Source organism: Ammospiza caudacuta, chromosome 16 (assembly GCF_027887145.1).
Source record: "Ammospiza caudacuta isolate bAmmCau1 chromosome 16, bAmmCau1.pri, whole genome shotgun sequence".
Taxonomy (NCBI): domain Eukaryota; kingdom Metazoa; phylum Chordata; class Aves; order Passeriformes; family Passerellidae; genus Ammospiza; species Ammospiza caudacuta.
The window spans coordinates 2771641-2787673 of record NC_080608.1 but is presented as its reverse complement, the minus strand read 5'-3'; the positions used below and the strand labels follow the sequence as shown (position 1 = coordinate 2787673).

The window sequence follows — 16033 nt, the reverse complement described above, 5'->3', positions numbered from 1 at the left end:
AAAATCAAACAAAATCAAACATTAATAGTACCCTTTTCCCCCCTTCATAGATAGAGAAAAGGCCAGTTTCAGGTTTCATCTATAAAATACTGGTAAAATTATCCCTTTATTTGAGATCAGAGCCAGAGGGATCCAGGGAACATGTGTCAGCTCTGAGGTTCAGCGCCATCTCCAGCCTCTGACAGACAAGGAACTGCATTTCCCACTGTCTGAAGATTTGTGTGTTTGGGTTTTTTTTTTTAAGAATATCCAAACAGAAAGCTTTACTCTGTAATCCTCTAGCCTAGAGATTGCTATGGTTTGGGCTTCAGGGATGAGAGCCCAAAAGGAATGGTTGAAGTCTGTAAGTTAAAGAGAGATGATGAAGAAAGTAAGAAAAAATTATCTTCAAGACCATTTCTCATGTGTCCCTGCTCCATTACTATTCTGTCCTCTCTAAATGGTGAAGCTCACATTCATTCGTATTTAAAATAGATGCCTCCAAGAGCACTGACAAAAATGTGTCTCTTTTTCTTTCACTACCACTTCAAGCACTCAATTAGTTGGTTAAAATTAGATTCTGCCTTGAAAGGCTAAAATTGATGCTTCAAGTTTCCATAGTTACTGTCTTTCTATTAATTGTGCTCAGTTAAATGGAGGGGATTCTCTCTTGCTCACCCCACTGGGTTTTGGGAGCTGTGCTGCACTCTTTGTGCACCTGCAGTAAAGTGGGCTGTGCTCAGGTAAGGTACCTGTGGAAGGTGTAAGAGCTGTAAAAAGCTGGTAATTCATTTCAGAGCTGTTCAGAGCTGTAAAGGTTCATAATTGTTGAAGTTTTGCTGAGGGGAAGCAGGAGGGAGGGACAGAATTGAAGTCAATTCTCTTAGCAGTGTTCACTCCCCAAGAGGGACACAAACAAAACCAATCTAAGCCTTGTCCAGGAAAACATAGAATCACAAAATCATGGGATGGCCTGGGTTGGAAAGGACCTTAAAGGTCTTGTTTCCACCCCCTGCCTTGGTAGGGACACCTTCCCCAATCCTGGGCTGTTCAGGGCTCCATCCAGCCTGGCCTTGGACATTCCAGGGATCCAGGGGCAGCCACAGCTTCTCAGCCTGGGCCTCACCACCTTCACAGTAAAGGATTTTTATCCAATATCTGATCTAATCCTATTCTCTGTCAGTTTGAAGCCGTTCCCCTCGTCCTGCCACTCAATGCCCTTGTACATAGAAATCCAACACTCAAACATTTAATCCTCCCTTCCCTTCAGGAAAATTTTCCTTCTTTTGGGATCAATCCCAGCCAGGCTTTGAGACAGGCACTGGGGCTGCGGAGAGGAGCCCAGGTGGATCCTGTGTCACCCCATAGAGGCACAGTGGCCCCCAGTGGCAGGAGATGCCTGCAGAGGATGCACGTCTGTGCTTTGGCTGCAGTTCAGCAGCTCAGGGAGCCAGGGCAGGAGGGGGCTGGCTGCCTGCAGGGCACTGTTACAGCTCCTGCAGCAGCCAGGAAATGCTTCCTCCTTTTCACCTTCACAGCAGGATTTATGGTGCTCGGTGTGCCTGTTGTCTCTCACATAAAAGAGCTTCTATGTTAGAATAAAATTATTTTTTTATTTAAATTTGACAGAAGACAGTAACCAGAATTGGCTTTCCATAATGCGGATTAAGCAGTGCACAGACGTGTTCTGTCCATTCAGGGCTTTGTCTTCTGCAGTGACTTTTTCTCTCTTTACCATATTTCATGTCCTTATATAACAGAGGCAAACCCCACCCACAGCAGCAGCCTCCTGAAAATGGTTACAGTGCCATCCCCACTCCTGGTCACATACAAAAGATGCGAGCCACAAAGCTCAAAAATTTTTAAATTTCTGACTCCAAGACCACCTTTTTGGGATGTGTTGCCAAGTACTCCTAAAATCAGCTTTCAGCAGGGGTCTGGGAAGCTGCTTGCTGCTCTAGTCTTTCAGTTTAGGGCATTTGAGGACGTTTAATTAGGACATTTAGACTGCACAGCACCTGGTTTGACATGAAAGCAAAGAAAAGCGTTTCCTTTGTGGTACCGAGACCAACCCACCACAGATCTTCAGGGGAGCATTGTCCTCAGCCACTGCCCACACCCTTCCCGGGTACTGAAGGGCAGAGCAGTCTCCCCCAGCTCCAATTTCAGTTTTCCTGCACTATTCACTGCTCTTTACCTTTCTGTGTGCATTAAAACAAGGGCAGAATGGCTGGTGCTCTAACTGCCCACATTGTGCTAAAAACACATTTATAACATGAAAATAATTTGGGGTTATTTTGTTTGGTTGGTTTGGGTTTGGATCTTGGATTTTTGGGGTTTTTTTTGAGGGGGAAGGGGGTCTGTTTTCAGCTATGAATTCTTAAAAACAGACACTGTGAACCTGCAGATATGGGGAAATTGCCCCCCAAAAATATTTTTCCTTAGATTGCAAGAGTAATGTCTCTCTAATCCCCTCTTCATGCAGCACAAACATTCAGTGCTGCATCCCCCAGGTCCAACATTGGATTAGAGCTCAAAAGATGATAAGGAGGATCCTGGATGTGTGCACATGCAGTCTCAGGGATGCAGCAATTAACCCTCAGTTTGGGGAGGAAAAGGGTAAAATTCTACCTGTGGGAGCAGGACTGGGCACAAGTACAGCAGTAGAAGGATATTACCTGGAAAAGCTGATATTTTTATGATAAGAAAAGTGGTTTTTTAGCCAAAGAAGAGTGAGGGGAGCTGCAGACTCCGTGCTCTGTTTGCTCCTTCAGCAGCTGCAGGAAGCCATTTACCCTGAGCTGTGCTCTGGCCCCAGCAGGCTGTGGTAGCCAGCAAATCAAATTTTGCTTTCACATATCTCAGAGTATGCTGGCAGAGCTATTAGATAGCTGAGACAATTCCTTTAATACTCAGCCATGTAAGATTGGTTTTTATAATGAGGTAAATAATCTCAATTTAAATTACTTGTCAGTGTCAGCATGGACAGTAACCTGAGAGTGAGCTGGAAGTGACCTCTGTGCCTGGATGTTGGAGCAGTGGGGGGTCACAAATCTCCCACAGCATTTGTGCTATAATTACCCTGATTAATGATACTGACTTTAAACTCAAGCACTGGACTAAAGCTGCAGGCTCCTGGTGGGGAGAGTTTCCATTTTGTTCATCCCTCCAGATTCATTAATGCAGAACAGGTCAAAGAGATGGGGGGGCAGACAGTGAGAATTATTTGGGTTTTTGTTTAATACTCCAGTTTGAGGAAGTCATTAGTGATGTTTGGGATTATTTGGCAAAGTGTTAGTTAAACTGGTTCAATTTTGTTCTGATTGAATAGTGTTTTTTGTCTTTCAGTTCTATTTCTGTCATTTTTTCATGCTGATGATGGATTTTTATTAGCTTTCTTTTTTTGTGAGCTTGAGTTTTTGGTTTGTTTTGTTTTTTCAGAAAAAAAAAAAAAGGAGAAAGATTAAATGGATTTTTTAATCCCAAAAAGGCTTAGGGATGATCAGTGAAGCCAGAATGTCCACAGATATCCTCCAAATGACACAGAGAGGGTTTTTCAGTGCACGCTGTTTGCATTGGATGTGCTGTTTCAGACTCTTTATCATGGTGAATATTCATTAAGCCTGCCAGAGGCAGGAGCTGCAGTCAGTACAGCATCAGCAGAGGAGGCAGGGAAGAGAGAAATCAGGTTAATGACTAGCTTTCCCTGCAATTTGCTTCCTGCTTATTGCCTGATCTCAGTTTTAAACAAATTCATTTAATTAATGTGTTTTGCTACTTTGACCTGCGGACAGAAGGGGCTGTGATTAATGATGGGGTGTTCTGAGTCTTACAGTGGCTTTAGCCCTCATGTCCTGCTGTCTAGAAAAGAACATTGAAAAATATTTCCTTTAAATTTAATTTTGATTGAAAGCTTTTATATTTTCTGATTCCTTGAGCTACCAAATTTTTAAAGACAGGGACAAAGTGGGGAGGGTTGGAACAGAGTGAAAACAAGCTGCTGTCTTGGTTGAGCATGTCACACAGTCAAAGATGTCTCTGCAGGGAGACAGAGCTGCACAGAAATGCTTTCCTCTTCTCCCCCTTGAGCAGGGGCACATCTGTTCCAACACGAGTTAGCCCTCTTCTGACAAAGGCTCCTGAAGAAAGCAGCAGAGCCATAGGAGGTGGGGAGGATGTTCATGGCACTCAGGATACATGGGCAGCTCACATTATGGGAAGTGAGCACCACCTGTTCTCAGTAAACAGCAGATTGGAGCTTTGGGGCTCTGCAGGGTCGGGGGAAAACCATGTGGCCTCCCCAAAAGGGAGAAAAATGTCAGTGAGATAGAAACTGCAGCCTGATGGGATAGCCCAGACCTGGTGGGATATTGATTCCTGGGCTGAGTGATGATATGTTCCGTGAGCAGACATTTTGCCCCAAATGTATGAGACATCTCAATTTCAGGCTGTTTGTACCCATCGCTCAGCATTACCTCTCAGCTTGGATGGTTTTACAGGCTGGTGAAAGCCAGCCCTTCCATTGAGTGAATTTGCAAATTCCACATCTGAAAGACAGCACCTTAAATCTCAGTGACAGACCTGTACTTCAGAGTTCTGCACCAGACCTTCTGAGCTGTACTGGGGCATTGCTGTCATAACTAAAATGTGGCCTTTGAAGGGGTGGAAATGGAGTAACCTCAAGAATATGGCTGTGCTCTCTCAGGCATTTTTGGACAGAAGATGCCAATGCCTACCTAAGAGAAAATCCTGTGAAAGGATTAGGGCTGAAGGAGATTGCAAACAGTTGCACAGGATTTTTTGTGGCTGCCACTGTTAAAGAGATTAGTTTCAAGCATCTTCTTTTTTTCCGAAATGCGCTGGCATGGTCATTAGTGCAACACCCACTGAGCCATGGTGCTGCTTACCTGGCACCTGAGGGTAGAATTCAGCTCCTTTTTCCTAGCTACCCAAAAGTTAGCTGTCTCCAGCACAGAGAGGAGAGGAACAAAGAAAATTTTTATTTTTTTCACCAGAATCATTTAGGTTGGAAAACACCTCCAAGATCATTACATCCAGCCTTTGATCACCACCTTGTTAACCACACCAAAGCACTGAGTGCCATGTCCAGTCGTTTCTTGAACACCACCAGGAGTGGTGACTCCACCACCTCTCTGAGCAGCTCCTCCCAATGCTTGACATCCCTTTCTGTGAAGAAATTCCTCCTAATGTCCAATCTGAATCTCTCCTGGTGCAGCTTGAGGCCATCCTCTTGTCCTGCCACTGTCTGCCAGAGAGAAGAGGCTGATCCCCACCTGGCTACAACCTCCTGTCTGGGAGTTATAGAAAGCAAGAAAGGCTCCAAAGAGAGTGATAAGGATTCAATACCTCAATACCAATTCAATACCTCTCAAACCAAGCATTTAAACCAGGTTGCTTGTTTGTAGACTATAGCATGAATTAAATTAGACACGGTAGATTGGATGCCTGCATTTCTGGTGTCTGGATTTAAGAAAGGGGTGTTTAACTCTCTAAGAAAAAGAAATGTAGGTACCTACAGTTATTACATGTTGAATTTTAGGGATCTGGTTCCTTGTTGGTGTTCTGCACAGAGCAGGGGAACTCTGAAAAAGCTGTGTGCTGAAAGCAGGACTGCCTGGAGCATGTACATGAGGATCAGTGAGGGGACACAGCTCACCTGCAGCCTGCTCCCCTTCTGGAATCTGTGACATATACATAGAATCCTGAAATTGTTTGGATTGGAAGGAACCTTAAAACTCATCCAGTGCCACCCCTACCATGGGCAGGGACACCTTCCACTGTCCCAGGCTGCTCCAAGCCCTGTCCAGCCTGGCCTTGGACACTTCCAGGGATCCAGAGGCAGCCACAGCTTCTCCAGGCAGACATGACCCTCTATATCTGACAGTGTGTAGGAAATCAGGTGTTCCAGAGCAATTAGAGCTTGTTGAAGCAGTGCCTGTTGACCAAGGTTTTTATGTTTTTCAAGTCCTGTGAGAGGTAGAGAGCTGCAATACATAACCATTAAATGCCTCTGGAAGAGAAAAAGCATTAGCTCCGCACCATACCATATTCCCTCCAGCTTTCACATAGGTGATTTGAGGATATGGAGGGTTTTTTTCTGTGTAAGTTTGCCTGTGCACTTCAGACAGCAGTCACGGGATGGAAAAAGAAGTATTTTGAAAGACAGCCTAGAAGTCCTTTCATGCCAGCTAAATATGTGACCTACTCAACTGCAGAGTCTCTGCTGCTCTGGCTTCCATTTAAAGTCTACTGAGACATTTGTATTTCGGTGAGAGTAGGAAAGGGATGGGGGTGAAAAGTTCATCTCCCATTTTAGCTTGCAGACACACAGGCAAAGAAGCATCAGGACCTGAAGGTGCAGCCTGGATTTTGGGTTCTGCTGCATGCAAGCATTTAAAAATTTAATTATTTGGTCATTGAAAATGAAGTCTAAAGTATTCCTTGAGAATAAAAGAAAAGGTTCAAAGTAATCCCAAAAATTACCCCAGGAAATGACCAAACTGAGCTTTTATGTATGAACTCTGACAACCCCACTCTCTAGCTGTAGGAAGAAAAGTGTAATGTTTTAAATTAAGTGTTATAAATATAACCAGGAGGTTTGTTTTATTTAGATTTTCATTTAAGTTTAATAAACAAATTTAAAGCACTCAATTAAAGATGCAGAAAATATGCAAAAGAAGTACAACTAATCCCATTAAATGTAAAATGACACATAAGGAGAAAGCTTTTGTTGTTGAATCCCTGCTGATAAGAAACAGAAGAGATATTTAAGGAAGCCTTGGAAACTAGGTAGTAAATGACATTTATCCTTGATCTGAAATGCCTAAACATACGACTTTGTCAGTGCAGCTGAACTGTGACCTTCCAGCCTGCCAATACAGATAAACACACATGTTCTCAGGTAAATCATGCAGAAGAGACATTTCCTGAGGACTGGAGAAGCCCCACTTGTAGGAAATTATGGTTATTAACTCATTAGATTCTCTGTGTCTCTGCCTCTTTGTATGCAAGCTCTCCACACAGATGTAAGGATAATTAGTTTCCTTTGGCTTAGTGAGTATTAAGGAGTATTAAAATGCTTAGTTCATATGGACAACAAACATATTCAGGGGCTGGGACAAAACCAGACATAGGTGCAAGCAAACCCCCACAGACTGAGAGAATCCTCATTCCAGGGTAGGTGGGGTGGGTTTGTTGTGTTTGGATGCATGAAGTCAGATGTTTTTGTGACAAATGTTACTGACTTCATCAGTGAGCTGATTTGCCAAGTCAGAACAAGATGAAAGGGTTGTTTTCCTGCTCTGAATTAGATTTCAGTAGTGCAGATGTGGATGTGCACCCCATTAATCTGGCAAGAGGTTTCATACAGGAGATTCTTTGCCTCAGGGATACCCTGGGTTCTTGCACATTGCTGAATTTGTGTGGTCAAATGGATAACATCAAGTCACTGTCATTGTCCCATGGCCTGTGTTCAGCCTCAAAAGTTGATCAAAGGGCTGGAGCACCTTTCCAGGAAAGGCTGAAGGAATTGGGATTGCTCAGCCTGCAGAAAAGAAGCTTCAGTGATGAGTTTTCTCTTTGAGTTTTCTCTTTGAGCTAGGTCTTATGAGCTCTTCGAGAATCCATCATACCTGAGATAGCCTAGCTACTATAAAGGGTATGAAATTAGTAGGATGACTTCTGAGGTAGAGTTGGAAACAGAAAAGTTTTAATAAAAGGCAAAATAACAAAATTCTTGTTGAGAAAACTTGAGCTTGTGGAAAGGGTGGGTCCAATGATTTGAGGTCACCTTCAGCTGTTCTTTTTCCTGCCAGGAACAGAAAAAGAGCATTGGGTCTGGGCCAGTGTTTGGAATGCATATTGTGGGGGTTTGCTGGGAGAAAGAGAGGATTTATTTGTCAAATAGGGCTTAATTTATTATGTGCAATAGGAAAGCTCACATTTTTGTATTGCAGCAGAAAGGCAATTGATTAATAATTTGGCAAAAGGCCAAGACACACATTTTCCACCTTTGTTATTTTGTCATCTCAGAGAAACAAAAGTGATATGAAAGGTACCTGAACAAAACAATTCATTAAGCAGAAATGAAAGCTGGTTCATATTAATGTATTTATTATGAAAGAAATGTATTTCTAGGACATTGTTGTTACTTACAGGAAACATAAAAAATCAGAAGCTGATACTTAGGACCATAGGAAATGTACAGAAGAGCTACAACTGGTAAAATGGAGGAGCTCTTACATTAATAATAACTTCAGAAAAGCTATATGAGACTAGAGTTGTTAAGGTCACGAAAACAACATCAGCAGCTCCTGGAAAGAACACAAAGTCAAAGCTCCTTCATCGTTAAATACAATATTAGGGGGGAAAGAAGTCTACAGTGTCTTCTAGTTCTTGATTAAATATCACATTGTAAAAGCAGTCATGTCATGTCCATGTACCATGGAGGTTCAGAGATGCCAAAGATTTCATGTGCCAAAACCTCTAACTCTGATGGGTTCAGAGATGGTTCTGATGTGTTTTGTAAACACATTTCTTGGGTTTTGTAACATGGACCTGCTGCATCACTACAGAATAGCTTAAAAAAGAAATCCTGATTCCCAGCCTTGTTTTGCTGCCAGGCAGGAGAAAGGTTGTCAGGCAGCAAAATATTTTCTTTTCAGCTTTTGAACCTAAAAGCAGAGCCTTATGTCTGCATGCACCACACGCCATTTATTTCATAAAATAGAAAATTGTACAAACAACGTAACAGAAGATGAAGAATTGTTAAAGACTAAGAAATACAGGAGCTGCTGAAGTTAATACAGCACTCTTCACTACAGCTGCAGGGGTACAGAGCAGCCAGTACCAGGTGTTTGCTGGCAGAACATTGGGGCTCTCCCTCTGGAATGTTTGTTTTCTCTTCCTGCCCTCTTTACCTGCAGGAGACCTTGGACTTCTCAGTTTCTTCTCCCCCATCCAGTGTCCTCATCTCCTCTTCCAAGGGACATGGAATCCCCCCTCTGAAATGGTTTTCCAACACAGTTCCCCCTCCTTCTTTACTCCAAACATCTTTGCCTCTTCAGCTGGACAGCTCTGATACATGATGCTGAGATTTAATCAGATCAGTGGTGTTGGAATTGTTTGTGTGGTGTTGTGGGTTTGTGTGTGGCTAGGAATGTTACAAGGGTGAGAGTCCCATGTTTTGTTACTGAACTTTTAGAAAGTTTTCATCTGATTTGAGGGCTTTAGCATCAGAGCATAAACACTGAGTTTCCCCCTCATCACAGTTGTTAAAACACTTACCATGATACATTAAAATAGATATGCTGTTCCTATTCAAAATTGGCAGTTATGTAAATTACAACAAATGTTCAAAGTATAAAAGGAAAGAAAACAACCAAGTCTTAAGGCTTTCTCTCACAGGAAAACCTAATTCTGTAGCATTTTATTTTGCTAGAAATTCATCCTTGTCAGAGCAACATACGCAAACATTTCAATCTGATTAACTCAATCTAATCAGAATAATGGAAACAAAATTAAAACTGACTTCATCCTGCAAGCCTAAAACTGGGGATAGAACTTCACTTTATATTTGCTTGTATAAAATACTGTGATTTAGAGAGAATATCAGGGTATTCTCTGATTCTCTGAAGACCATGAATATTTCTGAGACCAGACTGTGCACACCCTGATGGAAGCAATCCTGCAGTGGCTCTGCCCAGGCAGTTCAGTTTATTCTGCTTTTGCTGTGTCTGCTGCTCAGCCACACTGCATCCATACCTACACACAAACACACATGCTGGCTGGCCTCAGGTTCCTCTCTGGGATGCACCAGCTCAGGGTCACACAGTGGGTCAGCTTGGAAGGGACCACAGCAGCTCATCTGGTCCAACCTCTGTTTAAGCAGAGCTCATGGCACAGCATTGCTTCCAGATGGTTCTGGAATATCTCCAGTGAGGGGAACCCCACAACCTCTCTGGGCAATCTGTTCAGCGCTCAGTCACTGCACAGGAAAGTTCTTCCTCATGTTCAGGTGGAACTTCCTGGGCATCCATTCCTGCTCCCTCTTGTCCTGATCCATTCCTGTTCCCTCTTGTCCTGATCCATTCCTGCTCCCTCTTGTCCTGATCCATTCCTGCTCCCTCTTGTCCTGATCCATTCCTGTCCCCTCTTGTTCCTGATCCATTCCTGTCCCTTCCTGTCCTGCTGCTCAGCACCACTGAGCTGAGCCTGGCTCCATTCCAGCCTCTTGACACTCTCCCTTCTTTCCCTGCATGAGGGTTCCTGGGCACATCCATCACAGGATGGTTTGCTAAAATACCCACCTGCATGTGTATAATGCCAAGGCTGTCACCCCCTGCCCTGGCCACCCCTCTAACCCTGTCCCAAAAGGCTCAACACCCTCAAACACGCCCTTTTGCCATGCAGTGCACATGCCTGTGTTTTCTGCTATAAAACACGACAATGGGCTGCATCACAGTGATCTCTTACTCCAAACGCTTCAAATCCAAAAGAACAAAATGGGATCCAGAGCCTGTTGCACCCAAGAGCACGAGGAGGGGGTGAGTGCATGCAAACACTGAGCAGACTGGATGAGAACCAGTGGATAACCCCCACATGAGCAGCCAGACAAACGAGAGTCTCTGTAGGCTGAAGCCTTTCAAACAGAAAGCTGCTGCTACTGAGTGCCTGTGTTTAAAGATGCTTTAAGCTTTTCTTGCTGTTTTGACTTTTTCAGAACCTGAGGCGGGAGAGGTGTCCCCCCCAGTGGGAGCTGGTGTGAACAGCAACAGCTGGACCTTTAAATTCGGACCGGGCAATTCCAAACAAGGTGGTCCTGGTGAGTTGCCAGACAAATTCATTATCCCAGGATCTCCTGCAATCATCTCCATCCGGCAGGAGCCACCCAACAGCCAAATTGACAAAAGTGACTTCATAACCTTTGGCAAGAAAGAAGAGACCAAGAAAAAGAAGAAAAAGAAGAAGGGGAACAAGACTCAGGAGAAAAAAGAAAAGGGCAACAGCACCACTGAGAACAGTGACCAGTGAGGGAGTTATACTGAAAAAACCCTCTTAGCCAGTTTTTGTAATAATGGCAGATTTCTCCTATGTAGCAAATCCCAACTTCTTCCTATTGTTAACAAATTTCCTGTATGTACAGACTTGAGAAAATCAGCAGGAAATTCAGTGTCTGTCTAAATTGCTTAACAGGTTTTGTCTTAAAAGCTTTATTAAGTCTGGTGTTAACTCTTTTTCTCCACTCTGGCTTGTTTTCAGAATCTAAAAAGCAGACACAAGTTTCCTTTCTCCTACGCCGAAAAGGAGAATCTTCACAGTACAGCCAGTGAGAGGTTGGACTCTGCACTGTGGTTCCTGTGCTCCTGTCTTGATGACACTTACAGGACAGGTTTAAAAGTTTTAATGTTGTGCACCCTCTATCTGATTGGAAATATTTGTGTGCAGATGTCAGCTAGGTGATATGAGATCAGATTATAAAATGCAAGAAGAGCTGGTAAATATGCAACAGAGGAAACACCAAATGAACACAAATGTTCAAAGATGTTCAGGCTGGGGAGAAAATGTCTGAAAGAGAGATGAGCAGACTTACCAAATCCTAAGAAGTCACTGTGTGGAAATACTGACTCCTATACATGACGTATTGTACACACTGCTTCAAATGAAACCTCACATTTACAGCTCTTTAAGACACCATAAATTCTATCTCTTTACCAAGCAAGCCATTGGAAAAATTGTCCCTTAAAGCCCTGCATTGCCCTGGTAAGGCTAGCCCTCAGAGAGTAACAAGGGCTGGGCTGACATCCCAGGAATGTAACTGTGATGCTGTGTGTCCCTATTTCCACATTATTTTGCACATTATGTCTCTGAAAAGGTCAGAGTTTTTCCACGACACTTATGCAAAAGAGAGAAAAAAAGTAACATTAACTATGCTATTTGTTATTTGAGATATTTATTTATAAAGAAATATAGCTGTAAATGTTAAAGAAATATGATGCCCTTTAACCCAAACAGAAGTCAATCTAGAGCCATTATAAATTACAATTGCTGCTATTAAAGTGCTTTAGAAAAATTGCCTGAAACATCTGTATTATATCGGCCACTTGCCAATCACAGCTTTATTCTGTCGGGTGACTTGGGGGCTGCCTCTTGCATGTATTAATAAATACAAGAATATCTTCTCTTTCTTTTTTTTTGCATTATTCTGCACTTTGAATACACCTTTGCAAACAAACTGTCCTAATATGAAGAAGCAGAAGCAAACTCCTCACACAGATGGATTTACTACTAACCTGCTAGCCCTGTGCAGTATCTTGGTGTGACCTCCCACACGACCTTTTCTGACTTCAGTTTTACTTTTCTATGAGATTATGAATTCCTGACCCTACTAACACTCCTTATGTAAAATTCAAGTACTGTATGTATGCTGTATGCTCTTATAAGAATCCTGAAATATTTATTCTGTGCTTGTGTATGTGAATGTCAATGCAACTATTATTAGAGTGGACTTTAAGCTTTACCGTTGAATGTAAATTCATTATTTCTTTTTTGTACACTTGTGGAAAAGTGGAGTAGTGTTAATTTTTTAAGCCACTGTTGATTATCAGTTTTTTTTGTGTATGAAACACAAGTAAAATATCTTTCTTAAACCAAGCCATGCATGCATTTTGGGATTTATTGGTAAGAATCTGTGAAGCTGAAGTTCTGTGAATTACTAAACCTAAGGGTATAAATGGAGTATTGAATGTGGTTGAGGATGTTGATTTAAAACCAATACATGTATTTTTAAATAGAATATGGCTGATGAGGGAATTCCAAGGAGTTTTCTACATTATTGTACATTCACAGAATAAAGCTCAAGTGTCGTGTTAATTGGAACTGTGTAAGAAACTACATAGCTCTGAAATTTCCAAAGGCCCTTTAATCTAGGATCAAAGAGAACAACTGGATTTCTTGAGACATGTCCTGGATGTTTTAAGTTTCCAAACTGCTGACAGTTCAGAATAGAACAATTCCTATTCATTTTTAAGAACCTGCAGCAAATCTTAAAACATCACAGCAAAGCTCTAATAAAAGAATTCATATCTCAAAGCATGAACCACCAATGGCCTCATGTGGTCTATTTAGAGTCTTCTTTTGTTACCAGTCTTGTTTTACTGGCAATAAAAAGGTGCTACTTGAGAAAGAGAATCCTGGATTCACTTTTAAAGGCTAGACAAGAGGAAAAAAAATCTTAAGCTTTGGGGAGGGAACTGTTCTTTTATGCAAATGTGCTATGCAAGTACATTTAGGTGTTTATTTTTATTTGGTGACTAATCCAACAGCTCCCAAAACGTTCATCAACTGTAGTTACAGTGGTAGCTTAAACACACAGAAGAATACTGTTGTTATGTAGTCATCATAAAATAGCTCTCTCAATGCCTCTGGCAAAAATTCAGTACAAAGATTTAATTCTTACAGGAATCTTCTACACTTGATTATTTTTAGATTTTAATTGAATATTGGTTTTTCTTTTGAGTGCTTGCATTTTCCCCTATGCAAGCCAGTCTGACTCATTCATTTTTCATCAGTGGCCATACACAGCTGGTTTTCCAAGGCTTGCATTTGTTAAAATGAACCAAGAGCTGCAGCATGTCTCAAATTTTCTGGTTTTAACACAATATTACATTTACCAATGCTGCCTTTATTGCAGGTGCTTACTGCAGGGGGGACTGTATGCTTGAGTGCCTGGAGAGACAAAACAAAATCTGAAGATAATCATTCCAGCATGATTATCAATAATGATAATCATTCCAGTCTGGAGAGCTGATAGAACAGAGAAAAACCTCTCAGAGGAGAGGAGGAGCTCTTGCTGGAATTGTTTGAAAAGAGGCTGGGATGCACTAGGAGGGTATACATCCCACACAATCAGTGTGTTGTCTGAATACTGAATCAGGCACCTCACCAGAATTTATAAAGATTTTTCTATATTTGGACCCTCTGGGGCAACTGGAATGCTGAGGTGTCTACAGTGAAATTTGGCTGTTTCATAACTAATGTACAAATGATACCATTGACATTCTTATTTTGGGTGTCCAGGAGCAGAAACCCTGGCAAGAAAAATGTTTGGAGGACCAGAGGTAGATGGGGGCAGGATCTGCACATTTTACCACAGTTTAGGGGACTGTTCTAACACCACACAACAATGGAAATTGAGAACCAGAGGTGGCCAATAACAGCACAAATTAAGAAAAAAAATTTCTTTAATCCTCCTGCTGACAATGAAATGAGCACGACAAAATACACTGCAGAGTTTGCTAACAAGGAAATTACAGTTTTGGGGCTTTTTACCACTTTATGTCTTTCAGAATCCATATATACCCTCTGTGAGCATATTGTCTTTGGAAGTCTGGTTTCTATGCATACAAGATCAGTCATGAAAACTACTGGGCTTTTATAACAATAAACCTGAGCTATGTTGTATATTAATTACATCCTGTCATTAAAAAAATCTCATTTTACATTAGGCTTCTAAGACTTGGTCTTGTGCAGTTTCTTTCTGCTCAGTCCATGGGTCATTGCACATCATATGAAGGGATCTGATTAAAAGTTTTCCAATCATCTCACATCAGGGGAAGAACACAGAACACAAAATGCCTTTCCCAAATTTCATGTATGAAGATCAGTAAAAAATAATTGCAGGTAGTTTTGATACCTTTTAGAATCTTCTTTCATTTCTGCTTCTACTTCACTCATTCAAGACCTGCTTGTGTCAACAACTGGGTAAAATAAACCAGGTACAATTTTCCTTCCAAATCCAATTCTCCCCTGGCACCAGTTTTGTGGATCTTGTGTAAAACAAATATTAAGGAAGGACCTGAACCATTTTCCTCATTTGAGTCCTAAAGAATGAGCAGTGTCCTCAGTTTTGCTGTTATTTCATTGCTTAGAAACTACTGACTGTTCCTTGACACAAACACCTTTTTAAGACAGAGCCAAGAGCCCTGTGTTCTGTTAAGGCTCCTGTAAATATGCAGAAATATCAAACTTTAATCAAAAGTTTGGCTTTGGTAAGTGAGTGTACCCTGAAGTCCTTTGGTTTGTTCCTTTACAAGTCTCTGAAGGAGAAAAGAGTGAACAGCTGACAATGTTTTGGTATCACACACACCTGAACCTGCGTGAAGCAAATAGCTGCTCTGGAAATCAGAGCTGAGGGCTCCAAGTACAGCAATGATAAATCCTGGATGGGAAGGGCTTCCTGTGGTGGCTGGAATCAGAATTAGGCTCACACATGCCTGGGTGGCTTGGCTGCACCAAAACTGAGCAGACAGCGAATGCAGAGCACAGCTCTGACAAAATAAATGCTTTAGCACATTGGACTGACCTTGCACAGCTTTAACCAGCATTCTATGGAACCAATATTGATGGCACATACATTAATTTCCCATTAACTCTGGATATGGGGATGCTGTGCTTTACTCTCCTGGGTTCATTCTGCTCTCTGTGGATCCCCAGAGGGATCCCTGCAGGATCCAGTGTCACTGCTCTGCCTTTGCAGGGTGGGAGGTGTGGGCATCCAAGCATTTACAGAGACAACCCTGTTGTGGGCTCATCCCAAGGTGTGGCCACCAAGGGAGGGGATTCTGTCCCACCTGCAGAGCTGCCCCAGCCCAGACAGGAGCTGGAGCTGCTGGGGCCAGGCCAGAGGAGGCTCCAGGATGATCCCAGGGATGGAGCAGCTCTGCTGGGAGGAAAGGCTGGCACAGCTGCCATTGTTCACCTGCACAGGAGAAGCTTTGGGGGGACCTCAGGGTGGCCTTGCAGGGCCTGAATGAGCCCCAGGAAACCTGGAGAGAGACAATTGAAACGGGATGGAGGGACAGGACGAGGGAAATGGCTTCAAACTAAGGGATTGTCAGTTTAGATTATATGTTAGAGAAAAATCTTTCCCTGTGAGGGTGGGGAGGCCCTGGCACAGGCTGGATGGGATCTGGAGCAATCTGGTCTGGTGGAATGTGTCCCAGCCCATAACAAAGGGGTGGAACTAGATCATACT

At 42.5% G+C, this 16033-nt stretch overlaps 1 protein-coding gene across 4 annotated transcripts in view; it reads left to right on the top strand.

Annotated features, from left to right (window-relative positions):
- Positions 1-14445, top strand: part of LOC131564890 (protocadherin alpha-C1-like) — a 107769-nt gene extending 93324 nt beyond the window's left edge. For 3 of the 4 annotated variants that reach the window (XM_058815503.1, XM_058815502.1, XM_058815505.1), the window contains exon 4: positions 10721-14445. In XM_058815503.1, the coding sequence (XP_058671486.1) occupies positions 10721-11031 (311 nt within the window). In that variant the 3' untranslated portion in view covers positions 11032-14445. The remainder of the gene's footprint in view (positions 1-10720) is intronic. The other variant, XM_058815504.1, reaches the window with a different exon arrangement.
- The last annotated feature ends 1588 nt before the right edge of the window (positions 14446-16033 follow it).